The sequence below is a fragment of the Crocodylus siamensis genome, chromosome 14 (assembly GCF_052110815.1).
Source record: "Crocodylus siamensis isolate JL-2025a chromosome 14, ASM5211081v1, whole genome shotgun sequence".
Taxonomy (NCBI): Eukaryota; Metazoa; Chordata; order Crocodylia; family Crocodylidae; genus Crocodylus; species Crocodylus siamensis.
Window position 1 is genome coordinate 2,052,854 of NC_143408.1, and position 19,970 is coordinate 2,072,823.

General features: G+C 72.8%; 3 protein-coding genes across 20 annotated transcripts; 2 read left to right on the plus strand and 1 right to left on the minus strand.

Annotated features, from left to right (window-relative positions):
• Positions 1 to 1,199: 1,199 nt before the first annotated feature.
• PLK5 (polo like kinase 5 (inactive)) lies at positions 1,200 to 6,614 on the minus strand. Of its 4 annotated transcripts, XM_090027938.1 has the most exons (15): positions 6,257 to 6,614; positions 5,825 to 5,932; positions 5,601 to 5,717; positions 5,386 to 5,515; positions 5,085 to 5,172; positions 4,915 to 5,010; positions 4,505 to 4,703; positions 4,280 to 4,418; positions 3,976 to 4,203; positions 3,607 to 3,696; positions 3,220 to 3,382; positions 2,944 to 3,073; positions 2,658 to 2,768; positions 2,324 to 2,478; positions 1,200 to 1,518 (listed from the first exon to the last, which is right to left on the minus strand). In XM_090027938.1, the coding sequence occupies exons 1-15, from the start codon at positions 6,473 to 6,475 to the stop codon at positions 1,215 to 1,217; spliced, it is 2,277 nt and encodes a 758-aa protein (XP_089884064.1). In that variant the 5' UTR covers positions 6,476 to 6,614; the 3' UTR covers positions 1,200 to 1,214. The 4 variants fall into 4 exon arrangements, with proteins under 4 accessions (XP_089884064.1, XP_089884067.1, XP_089884066.1 ...); XM_090027941.1 differs by lacking the exon at positions 4,280 to 4,418 and having other exon boundaries at positions 5,144 to 5,172; XM_090027940.1 differs by lacking the exon at positions 4,915 to 5,010.
• On the plus strand, positions 6,495 to 14,416 carry ADAMTSL5 (ADAMTS like 5). 10 transcript variants are annotated; one of them, XM_090027937.1, is made up of 12 exons: positions 6,495 to 7,586; positions 9,377 to 9,449; positions 10,632 to 10,741; positions 11,184 to 11,244; positions 11,551 to 11,659; positions 11,759 to 11,886; positions 11,967 to 12,090; positions 12,333 to 12,416; positions 12,561 to 12,724; positions 12,807 to 12,940; positions 12,985 to 13,148; positions 13,237 to 13,627. In XM_090027937.1, exons 1-12 carry the CDS (start codon positions 6,634 to 6,636, stop codon positions 13,548 to 13,550), a joined length of 2,418 nt encoding a protein of 805 aa, XP_089884063.1. In that variant the 5' UTR covers positions 6,495 to 6,633; the 3' UTR covers positions 13,551 to 13,627. The 10 variants fall into 10 exon arrangements, with proteins under 10 accessions (XP_089884063.1, XP_089884055.1, XP_089884057.1 ...); XM_090027935.1 differs by having other exon boundaries at positions 6,505 to 7,586; positions 12,807 to 12,984; positions 13,077 to 13,148; XM_090027931.1 differs by lacking the exon at positions 11,967 to 12,090 and having other exon boundaries at positions 6,497 to 7,586; positions 11,823 to 11,886; positions 12,807 to 12,984; positions 13,077 to 13,148; positions 13,237 to 14,416.
• Positions 14,417 to 14,897: 481 nt separating this feature from the next.
• Positions 14,898 to 19,675, plus strand: LOC149853125 (CTD small phosphatase-like protein 3). Of its 6 annotated transcripts, none has more exons than XM_090027948.1 (10): positions 14,898 to 15,035; positions 15,720 to 15,894; positions 15,985 to 16,083; positions 16,242 to 16,335; positions 16,422 to 16,527; positions 16,619 to 16,711; positions 16,822 to 17,243; positions 17,337 to 17,463; positions 18,023 to 18,118; positions 18,507 to 19,675. In XM_090027948.1, the coding sequence occupies exons 2-10, from the start codon at positions 15,732 to 15,734 to the stop codon at positions 18,567 to 18,569; spliced, it is 1,263 nt and encodes a 420-aa protein (XP_089884074.1). In that variant the 5' UTR covers positions 14,898 to 15,035; positions 15,720 to 15,731; the 3' UTR covers positions 18,570 to 19,675. The 6 variants fall into 6 exon arrangements, with proteins under 6 accessions (XP_089884074.1, XP_089884073.1, XP_089884076.1 ...); XM_090027947.1 differs by lacking the exon at positions 14,898 to 15,035 and adding an exon at positions 15,170 to 15,276; XM_090027950.1 differs by lacking the exon at positions 14,898 to 15,035 and having other exon boundaries at positions 15,727 to 15,894; positions 16,822 to 16,884; positions 17,164 to 17,243.
• Positions 19,676 to 19,970: the final 295 nt, after the last annotated feature.

Sequence of the window (19,970 nt, forward strand, 5' to 3'; positions counted from 1 at the left end):
ACAGCCCGGGCTCTATTTTTGCAGCCGTTTATGACAGTAGCTGCGGGGGGAAGGGTGGGGATCAGGTTTTATCTTCCCCCACCCCTGAGCCACACGCCCCTGCAGCCTCCGGGGAAGGGGCCTTTTCTGGCAGCCCCGAGCTAAACTTGCTGTGGCGCTGGATTCCCGGCGTCTGTGCTGGAAATAAAGCTGGGGCCCCAGAGCAGGGGGGGATCACCTTGGCCGGGGAGGCCGTGGCATTCCTGTCCCGTCCCCCCGGGGCGGCCAATCGCTGCACATGCCCTGCCTGTGTTCTTGGCACAGACCCTGGCATTGTGTTCAGGCCCGGAGCTGGAGAGCAGCCACCCAGCACCCGCCCCCCACGGGCGAGCGGGGCTCTGCTGTTCGTACTCCTGACAGTCCCTATCTGACTCCTCCTGCAGCCCAAGAGCTCTGTGCCTGCGAAAACACGTGTGCACGTGCAAACGCAGGCATGAATGTCGTCAGGCAGGCGTGCATGCATGCACAACCACGTACATGCAAGCGCGCATGGCACAACAGCCTCCTGCTGTAGCCTGGTGGGGGGGACTGACATGTCAGGTGCCTGCTTAGCCCCCAGCTCGCGCGGGCGGCAGCCCCAGCCTGAGTCCACCAGTCTGGGCTTTTAATACCCATCTGCCATTTAAATAGCGGCATCTCAATTAGCCTGGAGCGCATGCGGCCGGGGATCACCGCCAGCCTGGGACATGGAGGCAGGGCAGGGAAGCGCAGTCTGGTTGCCTCGCGCTAGGTCCCTTCCCACAGAGGGCATAGGCCTGATCCTGAGCTGTGGGGAAACCGAGGCACAAAGCAGAGAAGTTCCTTCCAGAGGATGGTCGTGGGGGGCCTGGTGTGGGATGTGCCCCTGCAACGGGGCCGTCTGCTGTCCATGGCACATTCCTCTGCCATGTCCCTGTGAAGGGCCCGATAGGCTCGTCCCCAGGACCTTGTCGCTCTCAGGGGCTAATCTCTGAACAAGGGCATGTGACGGTGCCCTGCATTCCGGGCACGGGCAGGGCAGGGCAGGGGCGCCGTCTCCAAGCGGGGCTGTGCAGGGCTCAGACCCTTGGACCAAGCCACGGCGACCCCAAGACCCCGCATCTGGGGGAGGCTGCAGCACCCTGGTGGCCCACGGCTGCTTGGGATAGAGGCCGAGCGCAGTCCCAATGCCCAGGCCCTGGTGCTGGAAGTGTTCCCTAGCGAGTTCCCTGGAGGAGCAGGTGTGCAAACCCTGCACATGGAGGTGCGTGCACACATGTGAGCCCTGCATGCACATGTGCGCACTCCAGCAAACTTGGCCTCTGCCCCCTGACCTGCTCCTGCTTGGCAATCGTGAGGCCCAGGCCAGTGTGGATGGGACGTGGCTGGCTCGGGGCCCGAATCAGACAGAGGCCATGTGCAATGGCAGACATGAGTTTAATTAAGAAGCCTGTGAATCCCGGATTCAGCCTGTCGGATGGCTCCAGCATGCACGCACCCGGCCTCCTCGTGCACGAAGCCCTGGGGAAACATGCGGCAGCGTTTTGCCAGCTCCAGATGCAGATGCCCAGAGATGTGCCAGGATCGGGTAAGCAGGGAGAGTCACGCAGCAGCTGTCCCAGGGAGCAGGGGAGTTTGGGGTGGAACGAGGGCCCTCCCACCCATGTGGGGACCGGACCCTGCCACCACTGCTGCCCCTTGCTCGTGCCCCACATCCGGCCTCTGCTCCAGGCCCGTACTGCCCTTTGGCCCTTGCCGCTTGCCCCGCTTTTTACCCTCCTTCCACCTAAACAGCCCCTGCCCCCTCCTCCCAGCACCATCACGGGATGCCCTCGGCCCTGCCCTGCTGACTGCTCCAGATCCCCTCTCCTCTCCAGGGCTCTCCTGCTCCTCTCCCCACACTCGGACACCTGGCTTCCTTCGCTTTCACCGTGGCATCAAGCCTCCAGAAAGCTGCTGCCTCCCCCTGCACCCTCCATCACATCCCCTTTGCTTTCAGTGCCTCCCGGCCTGCTCTGAGCACGTGCTGCGGGCAGCTCCTGCCCTGGTAGACCCCCGTGCCCCCCAGCACAGGCCATCTCCACTCCAGCCCCCTTTCCCCCATGGCACCGCTTGATTGGGAACCAGTTCCCAGCAGGAGGTGCCCCGGGCCCCCTGCCCCCGGGACTCCTCCTCCCCCTGGCAGCTGCTGCTGGAGTCTGGGGCAGGCTGCAGGGATCCTGAAGCCCGTCAGCAGCAGGGGGTCCTAGGGCAATGCAGGCCCCGGAGCTGCCTGCCGGCTGGTGGTGGAGGGGTCTAGAGGCGCTGGAGCAGGGCAAGGGCATACTCCATGCGGTCCCGCAGTGCCGGCGTGCAGCCCGCCACGGCCAGGGCCGCCAGTGGGAAGGCGGCGCTGCGGCGCTCCCCGTCCACGAAGGTCAGGATGGGCTCGGGGCCTGCGCAGTGCAGCACCAGCTTGGTGTGGTCGCGGTAGAAGTTGACCTGCAGGGAGAGGGGAGGGCGCATGGGAGGCTGCGGCAGGGCTTGCGGTGCCAGCCCCCACGGCCCCTCCTGCCCTGCGGTAAAAGGGGGGCACATCCGAGGCCATCAAAGTCATGCCACGTGTGTCTGGGGACCCTGCCCCGGGCCGGAGGAGCTGCGGGGAATAGAAAGGGGGGTACCTGCAGGGTCTGGTTGCTGAAGAGCATGAGCAGCGCCTGGTCGGACTTGGCGAAGTGCAGCAGGTACAGGTCATCCACCCCATCACCAGGCCCTGCCGGCAGGTCCCCGCCCTGCGTGGGGTGGGGGCGGCGTCAGGGCTGGTGGGTGCAGTGGGCACCGACCCTGGCAGCTCCCAGACACAGCGCAGGCCAGGAGCGTGGGCCACGGCAGCCACGTGCTAGCAAGCCTGGGGGGGCTTCCTGCGCTGCCCCAGCACTTGCTGCTGATCACGGCCCCCGCACCCACCTCCAGCAGCTTCTGCTGCATGTACTGCGAGAAGAAGTGCAGGATGCCCATCTTCACGGCGAGCGAGCCAGGCACCTCCCCACGGGCAAAGGAGACGGCCTCCCCGAGCCTGGGGCAGTAGTGGATGCACCTAGAAGGGATGAGGGGCATGGGGCTGAAGGCAGCAGGGCCCAGGGCCAGGTGGGAGTTGGGGGTGGCTGCAGCAGCCTGGGCCAGGGGAGAAGGGCCACTACCACGGGGAGCTTGTGCAGGGTCCGCGGGGTGCCCGGTACCTACTGCTGCCGGGGGCAGAGGGCGAGGTGGGTGCCGTCAGTGAGCAGGACGCCAGTGGAGCTGTCGGAGAGCAGGTAGCCGAAGCCGTACTTGTTGGAGTAGTCAACCCACTTGGTGACCCAGGGCAGGACCCGAGCCTGGCACGGCAGGGGGTTGCGTGGGGCTGCTGGGAGCGGAGGGGTGGGCATGGGTGGCAGCCTCGGCACAGCTGCTGCATCTGTGCCAGCCCCACAGCAGTGCTCCCCTGCCGCCGGCTGGACCCCAGGCACTGGCGCGCTGGCTGCGGGCTCCCCCTGCCCGTCCTGGGGCCCAGCAGTTTTGCAGGGAGCACCCAGTGCCTGGGCAGAAAAGGGCCTGGCGGCGTAGCTCGGGCTCCGGGGTTCCCCATACCCAGAGGCGTGTTCTCCAGGCAGCTCCGCAGCACCCCGGTGACCAACTCCACTGGGCTCTCCAGGCTCCAGTCCGTGTCCGCTGCAGGGGCTGGGGGAGAGAACCCGGAGTCCCAACTACCGGCCCACTCCTGCCAGGCTGCAGGGTTGGTATCCAGAGCCACTCGTCCCCTGTGCCCCCCGGAGAGCCAGCCTACGTGCCCTCTGCCGTGAACAGGGCTGCTCCCCTTATGCCAGGATGTCCAGGACCTAGGAGCTGTCCTGGGGTCCCCATGTCACCATGACCCCAATGCTGAGGGGGCCCAGGCTGTAGCTCAGAGCCAACCCCACTGTGCCCTTCTCCGGTGCCCAGTCCCGTGCCCCCACTCACAGTTGGCGCTGAAGTTGAGCGCTCCCTTCGCGAGCAGGCAGATGGGGACCCCACCGGGCTCCTCACTCAGGGGCTCAGCCTGGATGTTTGCCCACTCTGCCTGGCCAGGCAATGGGCCGAGGGGAGCAGAGCCAAGACCCACAGCCCCCCATGCCCCCGCCGCCGGGCTGGGTGGAGGCTGGGCTGGCACGGCAGGACTCGCCGGCTCCTCACTGGGCCCTGGGCTACCTGCGAAGACATGGGCACGGGCCATGAGGGGACGAAGGCAGTGCTTGGTGCAGCCGGGGGGGGATGCTGGACCCACCTGCCCGGGGCTCCTGGCACGGTGCCCCCCGAAACAGCACCTTGGCCGCCTTCTGCAGGAGCTTGCTGAGCGGGTTGGGCCCAGCCAAGAGCGGCACCGAGTGGCAGGCACGGGACGGCAGCTTGTCCGGCGTGAAGCCCTGGCCGGCGGCCAGGTTGAGTGTGAATACTCGGGGTGGTCGCCACACGCGCCCACAGGCACATCGCCCAGTGCCCGCTGCCCTACCTGGGTGAAGAAGTCGTGCTGCAGCACCTCGTCCAGGCTGGGCCGCGCAGCGGGGTCGGGGGCCAGCAGGCGGGCGATGAGGCTCCGGGCGCTGGGCGAGAGCTGGCTGGGCTCGGGGTACCGGCCCTCCCGGATGCACTGGTACATCTCCTGCTTGCGGGTGATGTCGAAGGGCGAGCTGCCCACCAGCGCCGTGTACCTGCCCGGCGGGGGGCTGTCAATGCCTTGCCAGGAGCAGCCACCCCAGCCCCCGCCCCAGGCCCCCGAGGAGGGGGCTGCATGTCCCAGCCCAGCTACCTGCCCAGTTTTGGGGCACCCCCCACGCTGCAGCCCGTGTTCCCATCCCACAAGTCCCCCCAGGGGGGCAGGGGCTGGCTCCCCCAGAGAGGAGAGCCCCCGCTCCAGCTCACACGATGCAGCCCAGGGCCCAGATGTCGGACTTGACCGAGTGGCCCCGCTTCTCGATCACCTCGGGCGCCAGGTAGTTGGGGGTCCCGCAGACCACCCTGCGGAGGCCGGGAGCGGGGTGAGTCCGCGCCCGCAGCCCAGCCCGCAGCCCCGCCGCCCCGGCCGCGCTCACCCCCGCCGCCGGCCGGCCGGGTCGTCGCGCGTGGCCAGGCCCAGGTCCCCGATCTTCACCTGCATGCTCTTGGTGAGGAAGAAGTTACCTGCGGCGGCGGGAGGGCGGTCAGTGCCTGCGGCCGCCCCCGAGCACGCGCGTGGCGGCGGCCGGCGGCCCCCGGGCGCCGCGGGAGCTCGGCGCCGCGGCACGTCTGCCCGGCCCGGGCGCCGGGGTATTTTTAACCCTCTCCAGGCCCGTCTGCGCCGGGCTCGGGGGCCGGGGGCTTAACTCCCTCGGTGCCGCGCCCTGGGCCACGCACTCAGCTTGAGGTCGCGGTGCAGGATGCCCTGGCGGTGCAGGTAGCGCAGCCCCGCGATGACCTGGCGCAGGTAGTAGCGCACCTCCGGCTCCGGCAGGGCCTTGCGGGCCCGCAGCACGTGCGCCAGCGACTGCGGGCGGAGAGCGGCGGGGTGAGCGCGGGGGCGGCGGCCGCGCGGGGGCGGGCGCGGGCGCGGGCGCGGGGCGGGGGCTCACCCGGCGGCTGCAGTACTCCAGCACCATGTAGATGTGGTGGCGGTCGGCGAAGTGGCGGTGGAAGCCCACGACGTGCGGGTGGCTGAGGCGGCTGTGCAGCGCGATCTCCCGCTCCACCTGCGGGGCAGGCGAGCGGGGCTGGGGCTGGGCCGGAGCCCGGCCCGGGGAGTCCCCGCCGGCGGGGACGGCGGGGCGGGCTGCGGGCTCGCTCCCGGCCCGCTCACCTTGCTCCCGCCGCCCCGCCGGGACACGCAGGCCCGCGACACGATCTTGACGGCGTAGACCTTGTTGGTGGCCACGTCGGTGAGCTTGTAGCAGCGGCCGAAAGCGCCCTGCGGGCAGGCCGGGGTCTGGCGGCGCCCGCTGCGCCCCGCGCCCGCGCCCCGCGCCCCCGCCCCCGCCCCGCCTGCGCGGCCTCGCCTTGCCCGGGCCTGCCCAGCCGCCAGCCGGGGCGCGCACGCCCGGGGGAGGCACGGCCGCCGGGCTGCACCCCCCCCCCCCGCATCGGCAGAAGTGTCCCCGAGCCAGGCGCTGTCCCCTCGCCGCTCGGGGGTGACCCTGGCGGAGGGGCTGCTCCCTCGTGCCTCGGTTTCCCCTGCGCCGAGTCTCTCTCTCCGTGCCCGCGGGGGTCCCAGCACCCTGCGCTGCGCCCTTACCCTGCCCAGGAGCCGGCCCCTGCGGTACAGCACGCCCGTGCCGGGGTCCGGGATGAAGTAGCTCGGGACCTGGCCCTCCGGCCCGCCCCCGCCCCCGGGCTCCAGCCGCCCCATGCCGCCCGCCCCGGTGCTGAGGGCACCTGCCGCGCTGTGCGCCGGCGGCGGTGGGGCGGCCCCCCTTATAATCCCGGGGTCCCCCCCGCCGCCGCCGCTCCCCATTGGATGCCCAGGAAGACGCCGCGTGCCGGGGAGGGGCCGCGGGCTGCGAAAGGGAAAGCCGCGGGGCGGAGCAGACGTGCCCCCCCGCTCCGCGCCGTTAACCTCTTCCTGCCTGCCGAGCAGCCCGTGCGGCGGGGACGCCACAGCCCGGAGCGGCGATGTCACCCCTGGGTGGAGCCCCCGCCCCGCCCCTCAGAGAGTCCCCAGGGCTGGGGGCAGGGCCGCTGGCGGGGGCTAGGCTCGCAGCCGCGCTCGCGTGGGCTGGGCACGTCCGCCGGGGCTCTGGGCTGGCCCGGGGGCAGGGGCACCTCGGGTGCCAGGTGAAGGCGGCCCTGCCAGGCGAGCTGGACGCCCAGACAGTGCCCGGCTGCCCCCAGGAGGCGCCCGCCCCGGCCTGCCTCAGTCTCCCCTCCCGAGGGCCGCGCTGTGGCCGTGCCCCGCCGCCCGGCCCCGCAGGGCGTGTCCGGGCCGCGCCGGGCGGTGACGCGAGGCCCCAGGAATGCGAGCGCGACACCGGACCCGCGCCGCCTGCGCTCGGCCCCTGCGCTGGGCGGGGGGCGCGGAGCCCACCGGGCCACGCGCGGCGCGTCGGGCCGACAGCGGGGGCCGGGCTGCGCCGCGGGCCCGCTCCCCGGTCACCCGGGCCGGCTCCCGGGCCGGGCTGGCACACGCCGCGGGCCCGCCCTGCTGTGCCGGGGGCGCCGGAGCCGCCCGCGGGGCCACGCCGCTGCTCCCCGAGCGCCCGTCACGCGGCCGCCCCCGCCTCTGCTACTGCGTGCTGCGCGGGGGTCGGGCCCGTCCCCTTGCCTGCGGCCCGGGCCCCACCGAGAGAGCCCAAGAGCCCCCCTGGAGCTCAGCCGGGCCCGCCCGGTCCCCGGAGCTTCCCCGCACCGCCCCCGGCTCCGGGCCGCCGGCGGGGCTGGGCCGGGCCGGGGCTGATTGGAGCGGGCGGGCCCGGGGGGGCCGGCACCTGGGCCGCCCCGCCCCGCCCCGCCCCGCCCCGCCGCGCCCGCCCCCGCGTCCCGCGCCCGGAGCCGCCTCCGTCGGCCGCCGCCGCAGGTGGGAGCGGGCAGGACGCCGCGGCCGCCCGGATGGGCCCCCCCCGCCCCGGGTAAGCCGCTCGCGGTCGGGCCGGGGAAACTGAGGCAGGCGCGGGGATCGGGACGGACCCCGGCCCGCCCAGGGCTAGGGAAAGACCCCAGGGGTAACCCCCATACTCCTGCCCCCCCAGCCCCCTGTACTCGGAGCAGGAACTGCCCCCCCTTTCCACGCACACGCGTGCACTCCCCTTCTAGACCTGGGGAAGGAGCCCCGGAGTGCGCCCCAGTCACCCCCACACCCCGCACCCCCCAGACCGGGGGAAGACCCCGGGAGTCGGGACCCCCGGAGCCCATCCTACCCCCCCCTTCCTCTCTGCTGCGTAGCCGCTGTCATAACACGGACACGGCGCCGCCCCGGCCCCGCGCGCCGGCCTCGGGCGGGGGCAGCTCAGGTGCTGGCATGGGGGCGCGGACCCCGCCCCAGCTCGCGGCTCACTGAGGCCCCCCGTACCCCTGCCCCCCCCCCCAGCACACCGGCGTGTTGCCGAGGGCACAAGCGCCGGCGTCTCTCGGGTGCAAGAGGAAACTTGTCTCCGGGGTGGAGCGTCCCGGCGCGGGGGCTGAGCCCTGGGCCGGGCTGGCTGGGAGAAAACCAGCTTGACTGGAGCCTGCCGGATCAAAGGGGACCTCTCCCCAGCCCCCGCTGCGCCGCGCCGGACCGCAGCCCTCCCGGCCGCCCTGCCGCCCCCCCCCCGGCACGCGCAAGAAGGGGGCAGCGCCCCCCCCCGCAGCCGCTGCCCGGGGCCGGCACCCGGGGGTGACAGCAATCCCGCGTGAATCCCCCCAGCCCCGGCCAGGGATTTAGCCGAGACAGCTTCCTGCATCGGGCGCCTGCCAGGCCTTGCCCCGCCGGGCGGGGTGAGCTGCCCTTGCCCAGCCTGGAGCCGGGTCCCGCGTCCCCGACGGGCGAGCCCCGGGTGCGGGCCGAGGGGCTGCGGCCTGGCCCGTGACGGGTCCCGGGCTCGGGCGGCCCTCGCAGCGGGGAGCTGGCGTGCCGCCGGCTCCGAGCAAGGGGCTGCGACGCCTCCGGGGCCAAAGGCCGCCTGGCCCGGGGGGGCGTAGCGGCAGGGCCTGGGGGCCGGGGTGCCCGTGGCCCACCCCCGCGGGCCTTTGCTCTGGGACCGGCGCTGGTTGTGGCTCAGGGCCCGGGGAGCAGGCTGCCGCAGCTCTGGCCTCGCTGCTTGCTGCCCCCCATCCCTGCAGGGGCCGGGGCTTGGCCCTGCCCACGGTGGGGGGGTTGGGGAAGGGACCAGTCACCTGCCTCCGCAAGCAGCCTGAGGGCGGGTGATGTGCCCGGGGTGCCACGGGGCACCAGTGGCGGAGGCAGCGTGCGTTGCTTGGGCCCCTGCAGTTCAGATCTCCCCGGTGCCCACCTGCAGCCCAGGGACGGGGGTGCCTGCGCTTTGCCCCGGAGCCGGCGCCAGCCCTCTGCCCCGCCACGGCGTCACTGCCCCTCCCGGCGGGCGGCTGTGTCTCATCTTGTCCGTGCCTCGTCTCGCCGGGGAGCGGCGGCCGGGAGGCCCGGGGCAGCCCTCGAGATCGCTTCATCCGGCAGCCCCGGGGCGCGTGGTCCTGCCTGGGGGCAGCAAGGGCCTGGTGCCGAGCACCCGGGGCCAGGCCCCGGAGCGGGGGGGAAGCCGGGCTCTGTTCTCTGCCACTGACAGCCCAGGTGACCTCGGGCAAGTCACTCAGCCTCAGTAGGAAGCTGGGGGGATTGACAAGGCGTCCCTGTGGCTGGCTGCCCCGGGCGGGGGTGCTGCCGCCTGGGGCAGGGCTCTCTGCAACCTCCGCTTCCTCGCAGGCGCGGCCCCCCCGCGGGGCTCCTGCTCCTGGCCTGGCTCGGCTTGGGCTGCGCGCGCATCGGCAGCGCTCAGGTAAGTCGAGGCAAGGAGGCCTGGCGGGGCACCCACTCGGGGCCGGGAGCGCGAGCTGGCGCGTGGGAGCCGCCGTGGCCCGGCGAGGGGAGGGTGACAGCTCGCCAGCGATCCCGCGTGAATCCCCCCACCCCCGGCAAGGACCGCGGGGGGCCGGGCGGCCGGAGCCGGCCCAGGAGCCGGGGCGGATCGTGTCCCCGCCGCGGAGCGCTGGGGCCCGGCCCGTCGCACAGGAAATAGCCTCTTCTGCCTGGTTCATTCCTCCCCGGACCGGCCTCCCCTCGCAGCTGCTGGGGGGGTGGGGTCGCACCCCCTGCTCTGGGGGGGGCTGGGCACCAGCTCCAGGCGGGGAGCCCTGCCAGCTCCGGCCGGCTGCTGCTGTTTACTCCCAGCTCTGTAATCCCCGCGTCTGCGGGGCCCTGGGAGGCGCAGGCCGGTGCCCGGGGGCTGGCTCTGCAGCTGGGCGCCCCCCCGCCTGGGGGCCCGGGAGCTCCCCGGGGGGCTGAGCTGCGTGGGGCCGGCGCGGAGCGGGGACGCGAGGCCGCAGCTGGGCAAGGTCCCCGGGGGTGCGGGCTCCTGCTCGGCCGCCCCCCCTCCGGCCCCGGGGATGCGCCGCCCCCGCGCCCTGGGAGCGCGCCCATCCACATCTGGCGCTCCCTCCTCCAGCTCCCCCTGTCTCCCAGCACCGCTGCCCCCCCGCCATGGCTGGGGAGGGGGGCGGGGGGCACCCCGAGCTGATCTTCCCTCCAAATGTCGGGGCACAGATGAAGCAGGCACGGGGGGGGGGGTGCAGCGGAGGAGATGGGAACCGGAAAGCCGGACGCCCGGGAAGGGAAGGGAAGGGGGGGTTGTCCCCTGCCGGGTGGGGTGGGGGGATTTTATTGGTTGCAGATGACTTCACACCCGAGGCGGGGGGGGGGGGGGGGCTGTTGACAGGACGGGCCCAGCAGCACGCACTCTTTGCAACCCCAAACAGTCCCTGGCCCGGCCGAGGCGATGGCCAAGCCTCCCCCGCCGGCCCCGGTCCCCGAGCGCCCCCCACTCCCCGGCGTGCCCCCCGGGGCCCAGGCTTGGAGAGCATCCCTGGCGCGGCGCCGGGCGGGCCACGTCACGCGGCCGGCCAGCTCCCACGGCCAAGCCGAGGGCTCGCGGGCAGTGACCCCGTCGTCTTCCTCCAAGTAGGGGGCCACCCGGGAGCCGGGCCGCGGGGCGTGGACGCCGTGGGGGGCCTGGAGCGCCTGCTCCAGCACGTGCGGGGACGGGGTGGCGCTGCGCAGCAGGAGGTGCCTCCGGTGAGTGGGCGCAGGGGCCCGGGCCCCAGGGGGCGGACCGGCGCGGGAACTGCCCGGGGGGGCGCGGGCGCCCCCGCTCCCTGCCGGTCTGCGCCGGCGGAAATGCGGCAACCGAGGCCTGGGCTGGCGGGTGGGTGCGCACGCCTGTGCTGGGGGTAACGTGCACGCGAGTGTGCACGCATGGGGGGGCAGTGTGAGCGTGCATGTGAAGGTTGCGTGGGTGCAGGCATGCGGGGGGGTTGCGTGTGAGCGTGCGTGGGAGGGCCGTGCCTGCCCCCGCAGCCACCCGGGCGCTGCTGCTCCCCCCGCGTGGGCAGCATCTCGCCCTGGGCCCCGGCCCCCTCCTCCTCTTCGTCTGGTGCTGAGCATGTGGGCAGGGAGCCGGCCGGGCAGCCGCCGGGGGCCGGCTCGGGACCCAGCCCGCCGCCGCGTCTCGCCGCAGGGTCCCGGGAGAGGAGCTGTGCGAGGGGGAGCCCCGGCGGTACCGCGTGTGCCAGCTGCACGTGAGTACGGGCGCAGGGCAGCGCCGGCGTGGCGCGCCTGTGCAAGGAGTGCGTTGCGCGCCGCCCCTGCTCACCAGGCCCTGGCCTGGGGCGGGTGGCGAGTCCTTTGGCTGCTCCGTGCCTCAGTTTCCCGACTCGTAGACCCGGGTGACCGGATCCCGACTCCCAGGCCCTGCTCCTTTTCCATGGTGTCTCCCCCCCGCCCGGTCCTTCCAGGGACCCTCCGTTGCTCCGACTTCGGGATGGCCCAGGGGAAGGGCCCTAGCCCCGGCTCCAGCCCCATTGCGCCCCCCGCCCCCCTTGCAGGCGTGCCCCAGCGGCTCCGTGCCCTTCCGGGCCATGCAGTGTGCCCTGTACGACTCCACGCCCATCCCGGGGCAGCCGGCGCGGTACCAGTGGGTCCCCTTCTACGGCGGTGAGTGCCGGCCCCCGCCCCCGCCCCTCCTCGCGCCGTGGTACCAGCCCCCGCGCCCGAGTCCTCCCTGAGGCGGCGGCGGGCCCGCTCTCTCCTCAGCTCCCAACCGCTGCGACCTGAACTGCCTGGCCGCGGGGCACAACTTCTACTACACCTTCGGCAGGGTGCTGGACGGCACCCGCTGCAGCCCGCACGGCCCGGAGCTCTGCATCAGCGGCCAGTGCCTGGTAGGTCCGGGCCGGGGTGCCCAGGGGCAGGCGCCCCTCCGGCGGGGCTGCCCCGTGACGCCCGTGTCCGACCCCCGCAGACAGCGGGCTGCGACGGGATCCTGGGCTCCGGCGCCCGGCCCGACGCCTGCGGGCGCTGCGGCGGCAGGAACGAGTCGTGCGTGCTGGTGCAGCGGGTCTTCCGGGCCGCGCTCCCCCCCTCCGGTGATTGATTGCCCAGCGGTGAATGCTTTGGCTCTTGGCTTCACTCCCTCCCCGCTGCCCGGCCCTGCCGCCACCGCCCGGCGCGGCGCGGCGCATCGCTGAGCGTGTCGCAGCGAGCCCGGGGGGGCTTTGCGCTCGGGCCCCGCTCCCCGCGCTTGCACGTGCATGCCCCCAGACCCCCCGCCCAGGCTGCAGTCCGCGGCGTGGGGCACTGACCCCTCCTGCCCTTCCCGCACCCGCAGGGCACGTCGGCTACAGGAACGTGACGCGCATCCCGGCGGGGGCGACGCACATCAAAGTGACGGACCGGAGCCGCAACTACCTGGGTAGGAGGGACGGTGCTCGGGGGTGCGGGCTCCTTGGCCACCCCGCCCCCGTGCAGCCTCCTGGGTCGGGCACAGCCCCGGGGGTGCGCGCCCCGCCCCGCCTGACCCGGGCTGCTTTTCCGGGGGGGTCGGCCCTCCCTGCAGCGCTGCTGACGGCGGAGCAGCGCCACGTGATCAACGGGGACTGGGCGGTGGACCCGCCGGGCGCGTACGAGGCGGCCGGCACGCGGGTGCACTACGCCCGCGCCGCCGACGGGCGCGAGAGCCTGGAGGCGGCCGGGCCCACGCGGGAGGACCTGCACGTCGCGGTGAGCGCGGCCGCGGGCGGGCGGGGGGCACCCCACGTCTCCCGGCGCCGGGCCTGAGCCTGTGCCCCCCGCCGCCGCCCAGGTCCTGCTCCGGGAGCCCGACGCGGGCATCGAGTACGAGTTCTGGCTGCCGCGGGGGCACGACGGGCACCGCCCGGCCGCCGTCAGCCCCTTGCGGCAGCCGCAGCCCCGGGAAGCCCACGTGGACCCGCCCCGGCCCAGCGCGGCGCCCGGCCGCGCGCAGGAGGCGGCGCAGACAGGTGCCCCCGCCCCGCCCGGCCCCGCGGCAGTGCCGGCCCTGTCCCGGGCAGCGGCCCGAGCCGGCCGCGCTCACCCCGGCTCTGCCCCGCAGGCAGGTGCGGCCGGTGCCCGGCGCCCAAGGGGCGGTCGCAGCGCCTCCACCACTACTGCCACAGCGACTTCGGTAAGAGCCCGAGCCCCCGGCCCGGCCCCGCCCCGGCCCCGGCCCCGGCCCTGCCCCGGGCGCGGGCGCTGACCCGGCCCCCGTCCAGTCTTCCAGGCCCGCGTCGTGTCGCGGCGGCCCGTGGGGCAGGAGACGCGCTACGAGGTGCAGGTGGAGCACGTGTACCGCGCCGCGGGGCCGCTGCTGCGCCGCGAGTACGTGTGGGCGCCCCGCGCCTGCGCCTGCCCCGCGCTGCGCCCGCGCCGCGACTACGTGCTCATGGCCCGGCGCCACGTCAACTACGAGCACACGCGGAACCGGCTCCTGCTGCCGCCTGGCGCCTACGCGCGGCCCTGGTCGCCCCGCGAGGACCGGCACCTGCGCCGCGCCGCGCGGCACTGCGCGCCCGCCCGGCCGGCCTGAGCCGAGCCGCCCCGGCCCCGGCCCCGGCCCCGGCCCCGGCGGATGCCAGGGCTGTGGCACGCGGGTGGGTGCCCCCGGCTCGGCTGAGGGCGGACGCTCCGCTGGCCGGCCGGGCTGGGGGGCTCCCACCTGCTCCCCGCGCCCACGCACGCGTGTGCACTGCGGATCCCGCGGGGCACGCGCACGTTGGGGATGCACCCGCCCCTTCCCAGCCGGGTCGCCCGGACACGCGCACGAGCCCGCAGAGCACGCAGCGGCACACGCGCGGCGCCCCGGGCCAGCCCCCCCGCGGCGGAGTGCCCGCGCCTGGCGCTCGCAGCCAGCCCTGCGCTTCCTCCAGGGAGCTGCTCCAGGGGGAGCTGGCCGGGGGGGCGGGTGCGCTGGTGGACCGGCCCCAGGCCCCCGGTTGCTGGAGGGGGGGAGGGGGATGCGTGGAGAAGCCGGACACGGCCGCTGCCCTGGACCCCGCACCCCAGCTCTTCCTTCCTGGGAACTGCAGTTATATTTCTCCTAATTTATTTTTTGGCCAAAAGAATAAAAATCCGTTGCTGTGGTATTCACTTAACCCTCTGCTGCGTGGGCTGCCCTGCCTGAGGGGGAAGTCGGTGTCCCCGCGAGAGGCCGGGACACCGCGGGGGGGGGCGCTGGACGCCGGCCCCGCCAGCGGCCTCCTCTGGCGCCGGCTCCCGGAGAGCGGCTCGTCTGCGCGGGAGGCTGCGGGAGCCCGACGACGCCCCGGGCACAGCCCCGCCGGCCGCCGCGGCGGGAGCCTGCCGTGTGCACCGCTGGGCATCCGCGGCCTGTTTGCTGCTAATCCCGGCGCCAACATGCAGCTGACTCTGGGGCGGGGAGCCGGCTGAGAGCAGCGCCCCCGGGAACGGGGTGCTGGCGGCGCGGTCCCCTTAGGGGCGGGAGAGGCCTGGCTTGCACGTGCCGGCCTTGCCGCCCGTGCTCAGGATCGCATCCCGGCTCCCGCAGGCGGCGGGGGCTAGCGAGGCGCCTCCAGCCCGCGGGGCGCAGGAGCCCGGGGACCCCGCCGGCACCAGGCAGCCCCGCTTCGCCCCCTCCCACCCTGCTGACCGCTCGGCCGGCTGCCCAGGGGGTCTAAGCACACGCGCCGCCAGGCACGGCGCGGACAGGGCGTGCACGGCCCGGGCCCGGCCGGCGGCTCCCGCTGCCTCGCGCGCGGACTGGGGCGCCCCTGCTGGCTGCCTGCGGCGCGGCTCCGCCGAGCGGGGCACCGTCTCCCCGGCATCCTGCCGCGCCCAGCGCCGCCTCCGCGGCGGCCAGGAGCCGGTCCACCGACAGCGTCCCCGGATCCCAGGCGCCTCCAGAGCGGGCCGGGCGCACCAACGGGCCCGGGGGCGAGCCGCAGACGGCGCCGTTGCGGGACAGAGCCCGGAGCTCGGGCAGCGCCTTGGCGGGGCCCGTAAACCCCGGGGCTGGGCCAGCAATGAGGGGCCGGGAGCTGCGAGAGGGCTAAGGGTGGGCGAAGCACACTGCCACCCTGGGGTGCCCCGGGCGGGGCGGGGCGGGGCTGGCCGCGGCGCAGGTGCGCGGCATCGGGCTGATTGCAGGAGCAGGCGGCTCTGCCTTTAAATGCACCTGGCTCGGCCGGGCAGGGCCGCCGGCTCCTCGCCCGCGCGCTCCCGGCAGCGGCTCGGCTTGGCTTGGCTTCCTGCCCCGCCATGAGCGCCTGCTGCCTCTCCCCAGGCGCCTAGAGCAGGTGGGTTGCCCAGGCTGGGGCGAGGGGTGGCAGGAGGCTTGTCGCCCTGCCTGGGGAGCGGCTGAAGCTCTTGCTGTGTCCTCGGAGCCTCCCCTCCCCTCCCCCGGGGGGGCAGGACAGTGGGGGCAAGACTCCCCCGCTTCGGCCTGGATCAGTGGCTGCAGCACTGTAGCGTGGTGCTGGGCACTGCCCCGGATACGCCAGCGGGCGGGGGGGTGGATGTGCATGCAGTAGAGCAACGTGCCCCTTCCCAGGCCTGGGCAGCTGCAGCGCGGCCGCCCTCCCACAGCCAGAGCCAGGGCTCTCCCTTCTCCCCATGGCACGGGGGCGACCCCTCCGCTTCCCGGGTGCTGGCTGGCTGGGAGCACTCCTGGCACGGGGTGGCACCGCGGTGCGCGGCCCATGGGGAGCCCTGGGCCTCGAGCCCCGCGTGCTCCCTGCAGCGCCCGTGAGCCATGCTGCTGCGCTCGGGGAAGATCACGCCCCGGGTGAAGAGGCCGCAGCGTCGCAGGGGGAGCGGCACAGACCTGGGGGATGTGGAGCCACCGGCCGCCAAGACCAGCACGCCATGGCGGGCCAGGAGCCGGGGCCCAGGCCCGCCGGAGGAAGGAGCTGGGGGTGAGTAGGGGCCGGGCAGGGCTGCTAGCCCGTTGTGCCCCGGTAGCTCTGCTCCCACGGCCCCACGAGCACTCCCCGTGACCCCCGCAGAGCCCGTGACGCCAGCCAAGTGCCGCGTGGCACAGGTGCACTTCGACCTGGACCCATCCAGCCCGGACAACACGTCTCCTCGCCCCCGGAGAGCAGACGGTAAGAGCCCAACTGATGGCCAAGGGCCCTGGGCCCTCCACTGGTGCGGGAGCAGGGGCTTGGGAGGTGCTGGGCCCTTGGGCATCACCCCTGGGACTGCCCCTGTGCCCTGGGAGGTGCCAGGCTGGTGCATCCCCAGCATCGTCCTGTCCCCGCAGGCCCTGCGAGCCCCCATGCCCCGCCTGCCTCCGAGGGGCTCTACTTCGGGGGCCTGCTGCCACCCCAGCCCAACGACCCTGACGCCGCCGGCCTGTGAGTACAGAGCCCGCTCCCCGCAGGGGCAGGGCTGCGCGCCCGGCTTGGCTCCAGCCCTGCCCTCCTCTTCCCCTCCCGCCCAGGTGCTTCCCCAAAAACCTGCCCTCCGCGTCCAGCCCGCGGCCCCCAAGGAAGGAGGTCCCCATCAAGACCCGCAGCACCCCCGAGAGCACGCTGGTCTTGGAGCTGGTGAGTGGGGTGGGAGTAAACTCCAGCGCCCGCCCGGGGCACTGCTAGGGGTGTTCGCTGCAGGGGCGTCTGAGGCTGCACCCGCTCGCAGGAGGGGACGCTAGTCTGCTGCTCGCTCATCCCCGACCGCCTGCCGGATGCCGACTGCACCTTCCCTGCCGACTTCCAGGGCGACCGCTACCAGGTTGGTGCCGCCCTCGCCTGCCCTATCCCCCGGGTTAGTGTTGCACGAGCTGCCTGCTGCGGGGGTCCTGGGGGTGGGGGCTGGCTGCTCCGGTGCTTGGCTTCCCCCAGGTGCACATGAAGCTGCGCCCCCACGTGCAGGAGTTCCTGGAGACGCTCTTCAAGGCCTACGAGGTACCTGTCCCCGACCCGGCTGCAGCGCCGAGACCCGAAGCCTGGGAGTGGGTTGCCAGGGCCCGTACCCCACTGCTTCGGCTGTCTGCTGGGGTCCGAGCTCTGGGCCCTGCTGTCATGGGCGCCGCACCCCTGGTGTTGCGAGGTTGCTCGTTGCTGGGCCTCAGTTTCCCCACCCGAGGCCCAGCCAGAGCGTGTCCAGACCCCAATGGGATCTGGGGGTCACCCAGCCCTTCCCCCAGCGACTGTTTCTTCTCCTCCCCCCCCCCCCCCCCCGAGATCTTTATCTTCACCACGGCCAAGCTGGACTACACAGAGCGCATCCTGGAGGTCCTGGACCCTCAGAAGAAGCTGATCAGGTGCCGTCCTGGGCAGGGCAGGGCAGGGCAGGTGGGAGCCCCCACCCGACCCCTCTGCCACATCTGGTGGGTCCTGGGTCCTCTCCCTTGCAGACACCGGCTGTACCAGGACGACTGCCTCTGCGTGCGGGGCCACTACCTCAAAGATCTCGCCGTGCTGGGGAGGGACCTGGCTAAGACCGTGGCTCTGGACCACTCCCTGCAGGCCTACCCCTACCAGGTAACTGGTGTTGCTGGGTGGGGGTGTAGGGGATGCTGGGCTCGGAGAGGGGGCGAGGGTCCTGCTACGCCAGGCACCGTGGAGGTGGGTGGCCCAATCCATCCCACCCTCCTGCAATGTGCCCACTTCTGGGGTGCAACCTGGCAGCAAAGCTGTGTCCTGCAGGCCTGTGGGAGGGCACCAGGCCAGGCTCTCGGGGACAGTTTTTTGGGGTGGCGCCATGTCGACCCCACCTGGGACCTGGGTCAAGTTTCCGAGGGATCAAGGGGAGCTCTCCAGGGTCACTCATGCTCCGGGCGAAGCTGAGCCCTTGATCCGCAGGCCTGGGATCCTGAGATCAACCTTCCCCAGCTGGGGTCCCCGAGAGGCAGTGACCTAGTGTCCCGTCAGTCGTGCCTGGCTCCTCTGTTTGGGAAGGTCAGATCGGGCTGGGGACGAGAGGCCCTGCCAGGGCCCACCGCCCAGTAAAGGGGGTGCTCCCCTCACCAGTGGTCTGCCCCTTCTGCTCTGGGCAGCAGCTGGTTCTCATGTGGGTGGTGTGCTTTCTCTCTCTCCCCAGGTCTCCAACAGGATCCCAATCCCCAGCTGGCACGGGGACCCCCAGGACCAGGAGCTGCTGCGGCTCATCCCCGTGCTGGAGAAGTTGAGCCAGGCCGTAAGGATGGGGGCAGTCCCTGTGCTGGGTGGGGAGGCTGCCCCTTCTTGTGCCCCTTCCTGCCTCTGCGCTTCGGAGCATCGCTGATCTGGAGCAGCCCCTGTGTGCCCCCTTCGCCCCTGGCAGGGACACTATTGCCCCTCCACTCCCCTCCTCCCAAGGAAAACATGCCTAAGTTGGGTGCCTGCAGAGTGCACCGACCCCTCTGGTCTCCCTCCGGTTGGGCCCATGCCTGGCTGGGCCACAGAAAGATAACAACCTGCTGCTGCTGACCTGAACTCCTCTGTGGGGGCTGCAGCTACTGTGGAGGTGGGTCCATGCAGGTGGATGCTTGCCCCCAGGAGCGAGGGGCTTGATTTTTTTACAACTGTAGGCCTCTCCTCCATAGAGTGACGTCCGTCCCGAGATCCGGAGGAGGTACCGGCTCTGCAGGCTGCTGGCTGAGGACTGAGGCTGACCCCGGGGCCCCACGGGAGGTGCATTGGCCAAAGCCTTGCCCTAACCCCTATGAGCTGCAGCTGGGCAGGCGCTGGCACTGCCCTTGCTCCAGAGGAAGCACGGGCCTGCAGTCCTGCAGCCTCTTCTCCTTCTGGCTTTGCAAGCCAGGGATCTCTGAAGCAGCCTAGTCGTGGGGTACCCTGCTCCGGGAGATGACACCAAGCTCCTGCCCTCTGCCTCATCTGTCTTCTGGTGCTGGGAACAGCCCCTGCCTTCAGGGCACTTGGTCCTGGGCCTGCCAGTGGCTGGGGGCTGCTGGTTGGGTTTACTGCAGTAGCCAAGACTTGCTCTTTCCCTGAGCAGTGCCATTCCCCTGCCCCCTGCCGCCGGGGGAGACCTAGAGCCAAACTGATGCCAGCAGCTAGCAAAGGAGCCCAGCATCAGTGCCCTACACCTTCCTGCTGGGCCTGACACCTGCCCCCTTGACTTTTTGTTAAGCCTCTCGCTGCAGCTGGCCTGGGCTGGGGCCCCCATTTCCCAGCCCCATGTCTCTGTGCTGGAGGAGCATCTCACCTGCAGCCTGGGTGTGTCTTCACCCAGCAGGTCCCAGCTCCCAGCGCCCGGGGCCCTAGGCACGTCTGCCTTCCCCCCCCCCCCATCCCTTTAAGAGCAGTCTTGGCTTGCTCATGGGGTGGGTTGGCTGGTGCCATGCCTGGAGCGGGGCTGGGGCGAGGCCTGGCAGGAGATAAGGGGCTGTGAAGAAATCCGAGCTGGGAGTGAAGGGGCTGCTGAGAGCCTGGGTGGGTGTGGGGCCTTCGAGCTGCCTCTGCCCCGTGGGACTGGAGCACGTGGGCAGCGGTCAGTCTGACCCTGCCGACACCGTCCGAACCCTACACCCGGCCGGGGCCTGAACCTCGACGCGCCCGGTGCTGCAGTAACTGGAGCTGGGCCGGGTGCCCTTTCCCTGCAGCCTACGCCCTCGGGTCGGAGGCAGCTGCCTTGGGCTGGGCAGGGATTCCTCCCGGCTGCCTGGGGGCCCCTGCTGGGCTTTAGGGCTTGTCCGCTTCAACTGTTCCTTTTAACTTTTTATATTTCAAAGAATAAACCATTGTCTCCGCATGGCCGTAACCCTGCCGCTGCGCCCTCCCTCTGTGCTCTGCCTCAGTTTCCCCCTTTCTGGGAAGGCCCCCCCCGAGCACCCCCACCCCTGGTGGTGCCGGGCAGAGCCCCGTGAGCAGAGCAGCCTCTGACTCGAGACCTTGAGGGCCCTGCTATCATGCCCAGCCCGCAGCTACCTGCGCAGACCAGCCGCTTCATGCCAGGGGCGTGCCCGACAGACACGCTTGGAAGGGACGTTCCTCTTTCCACTCCTGCATCCCAGCCCCCCACCCTGGTACCCTGCTGTGGGCCAGTG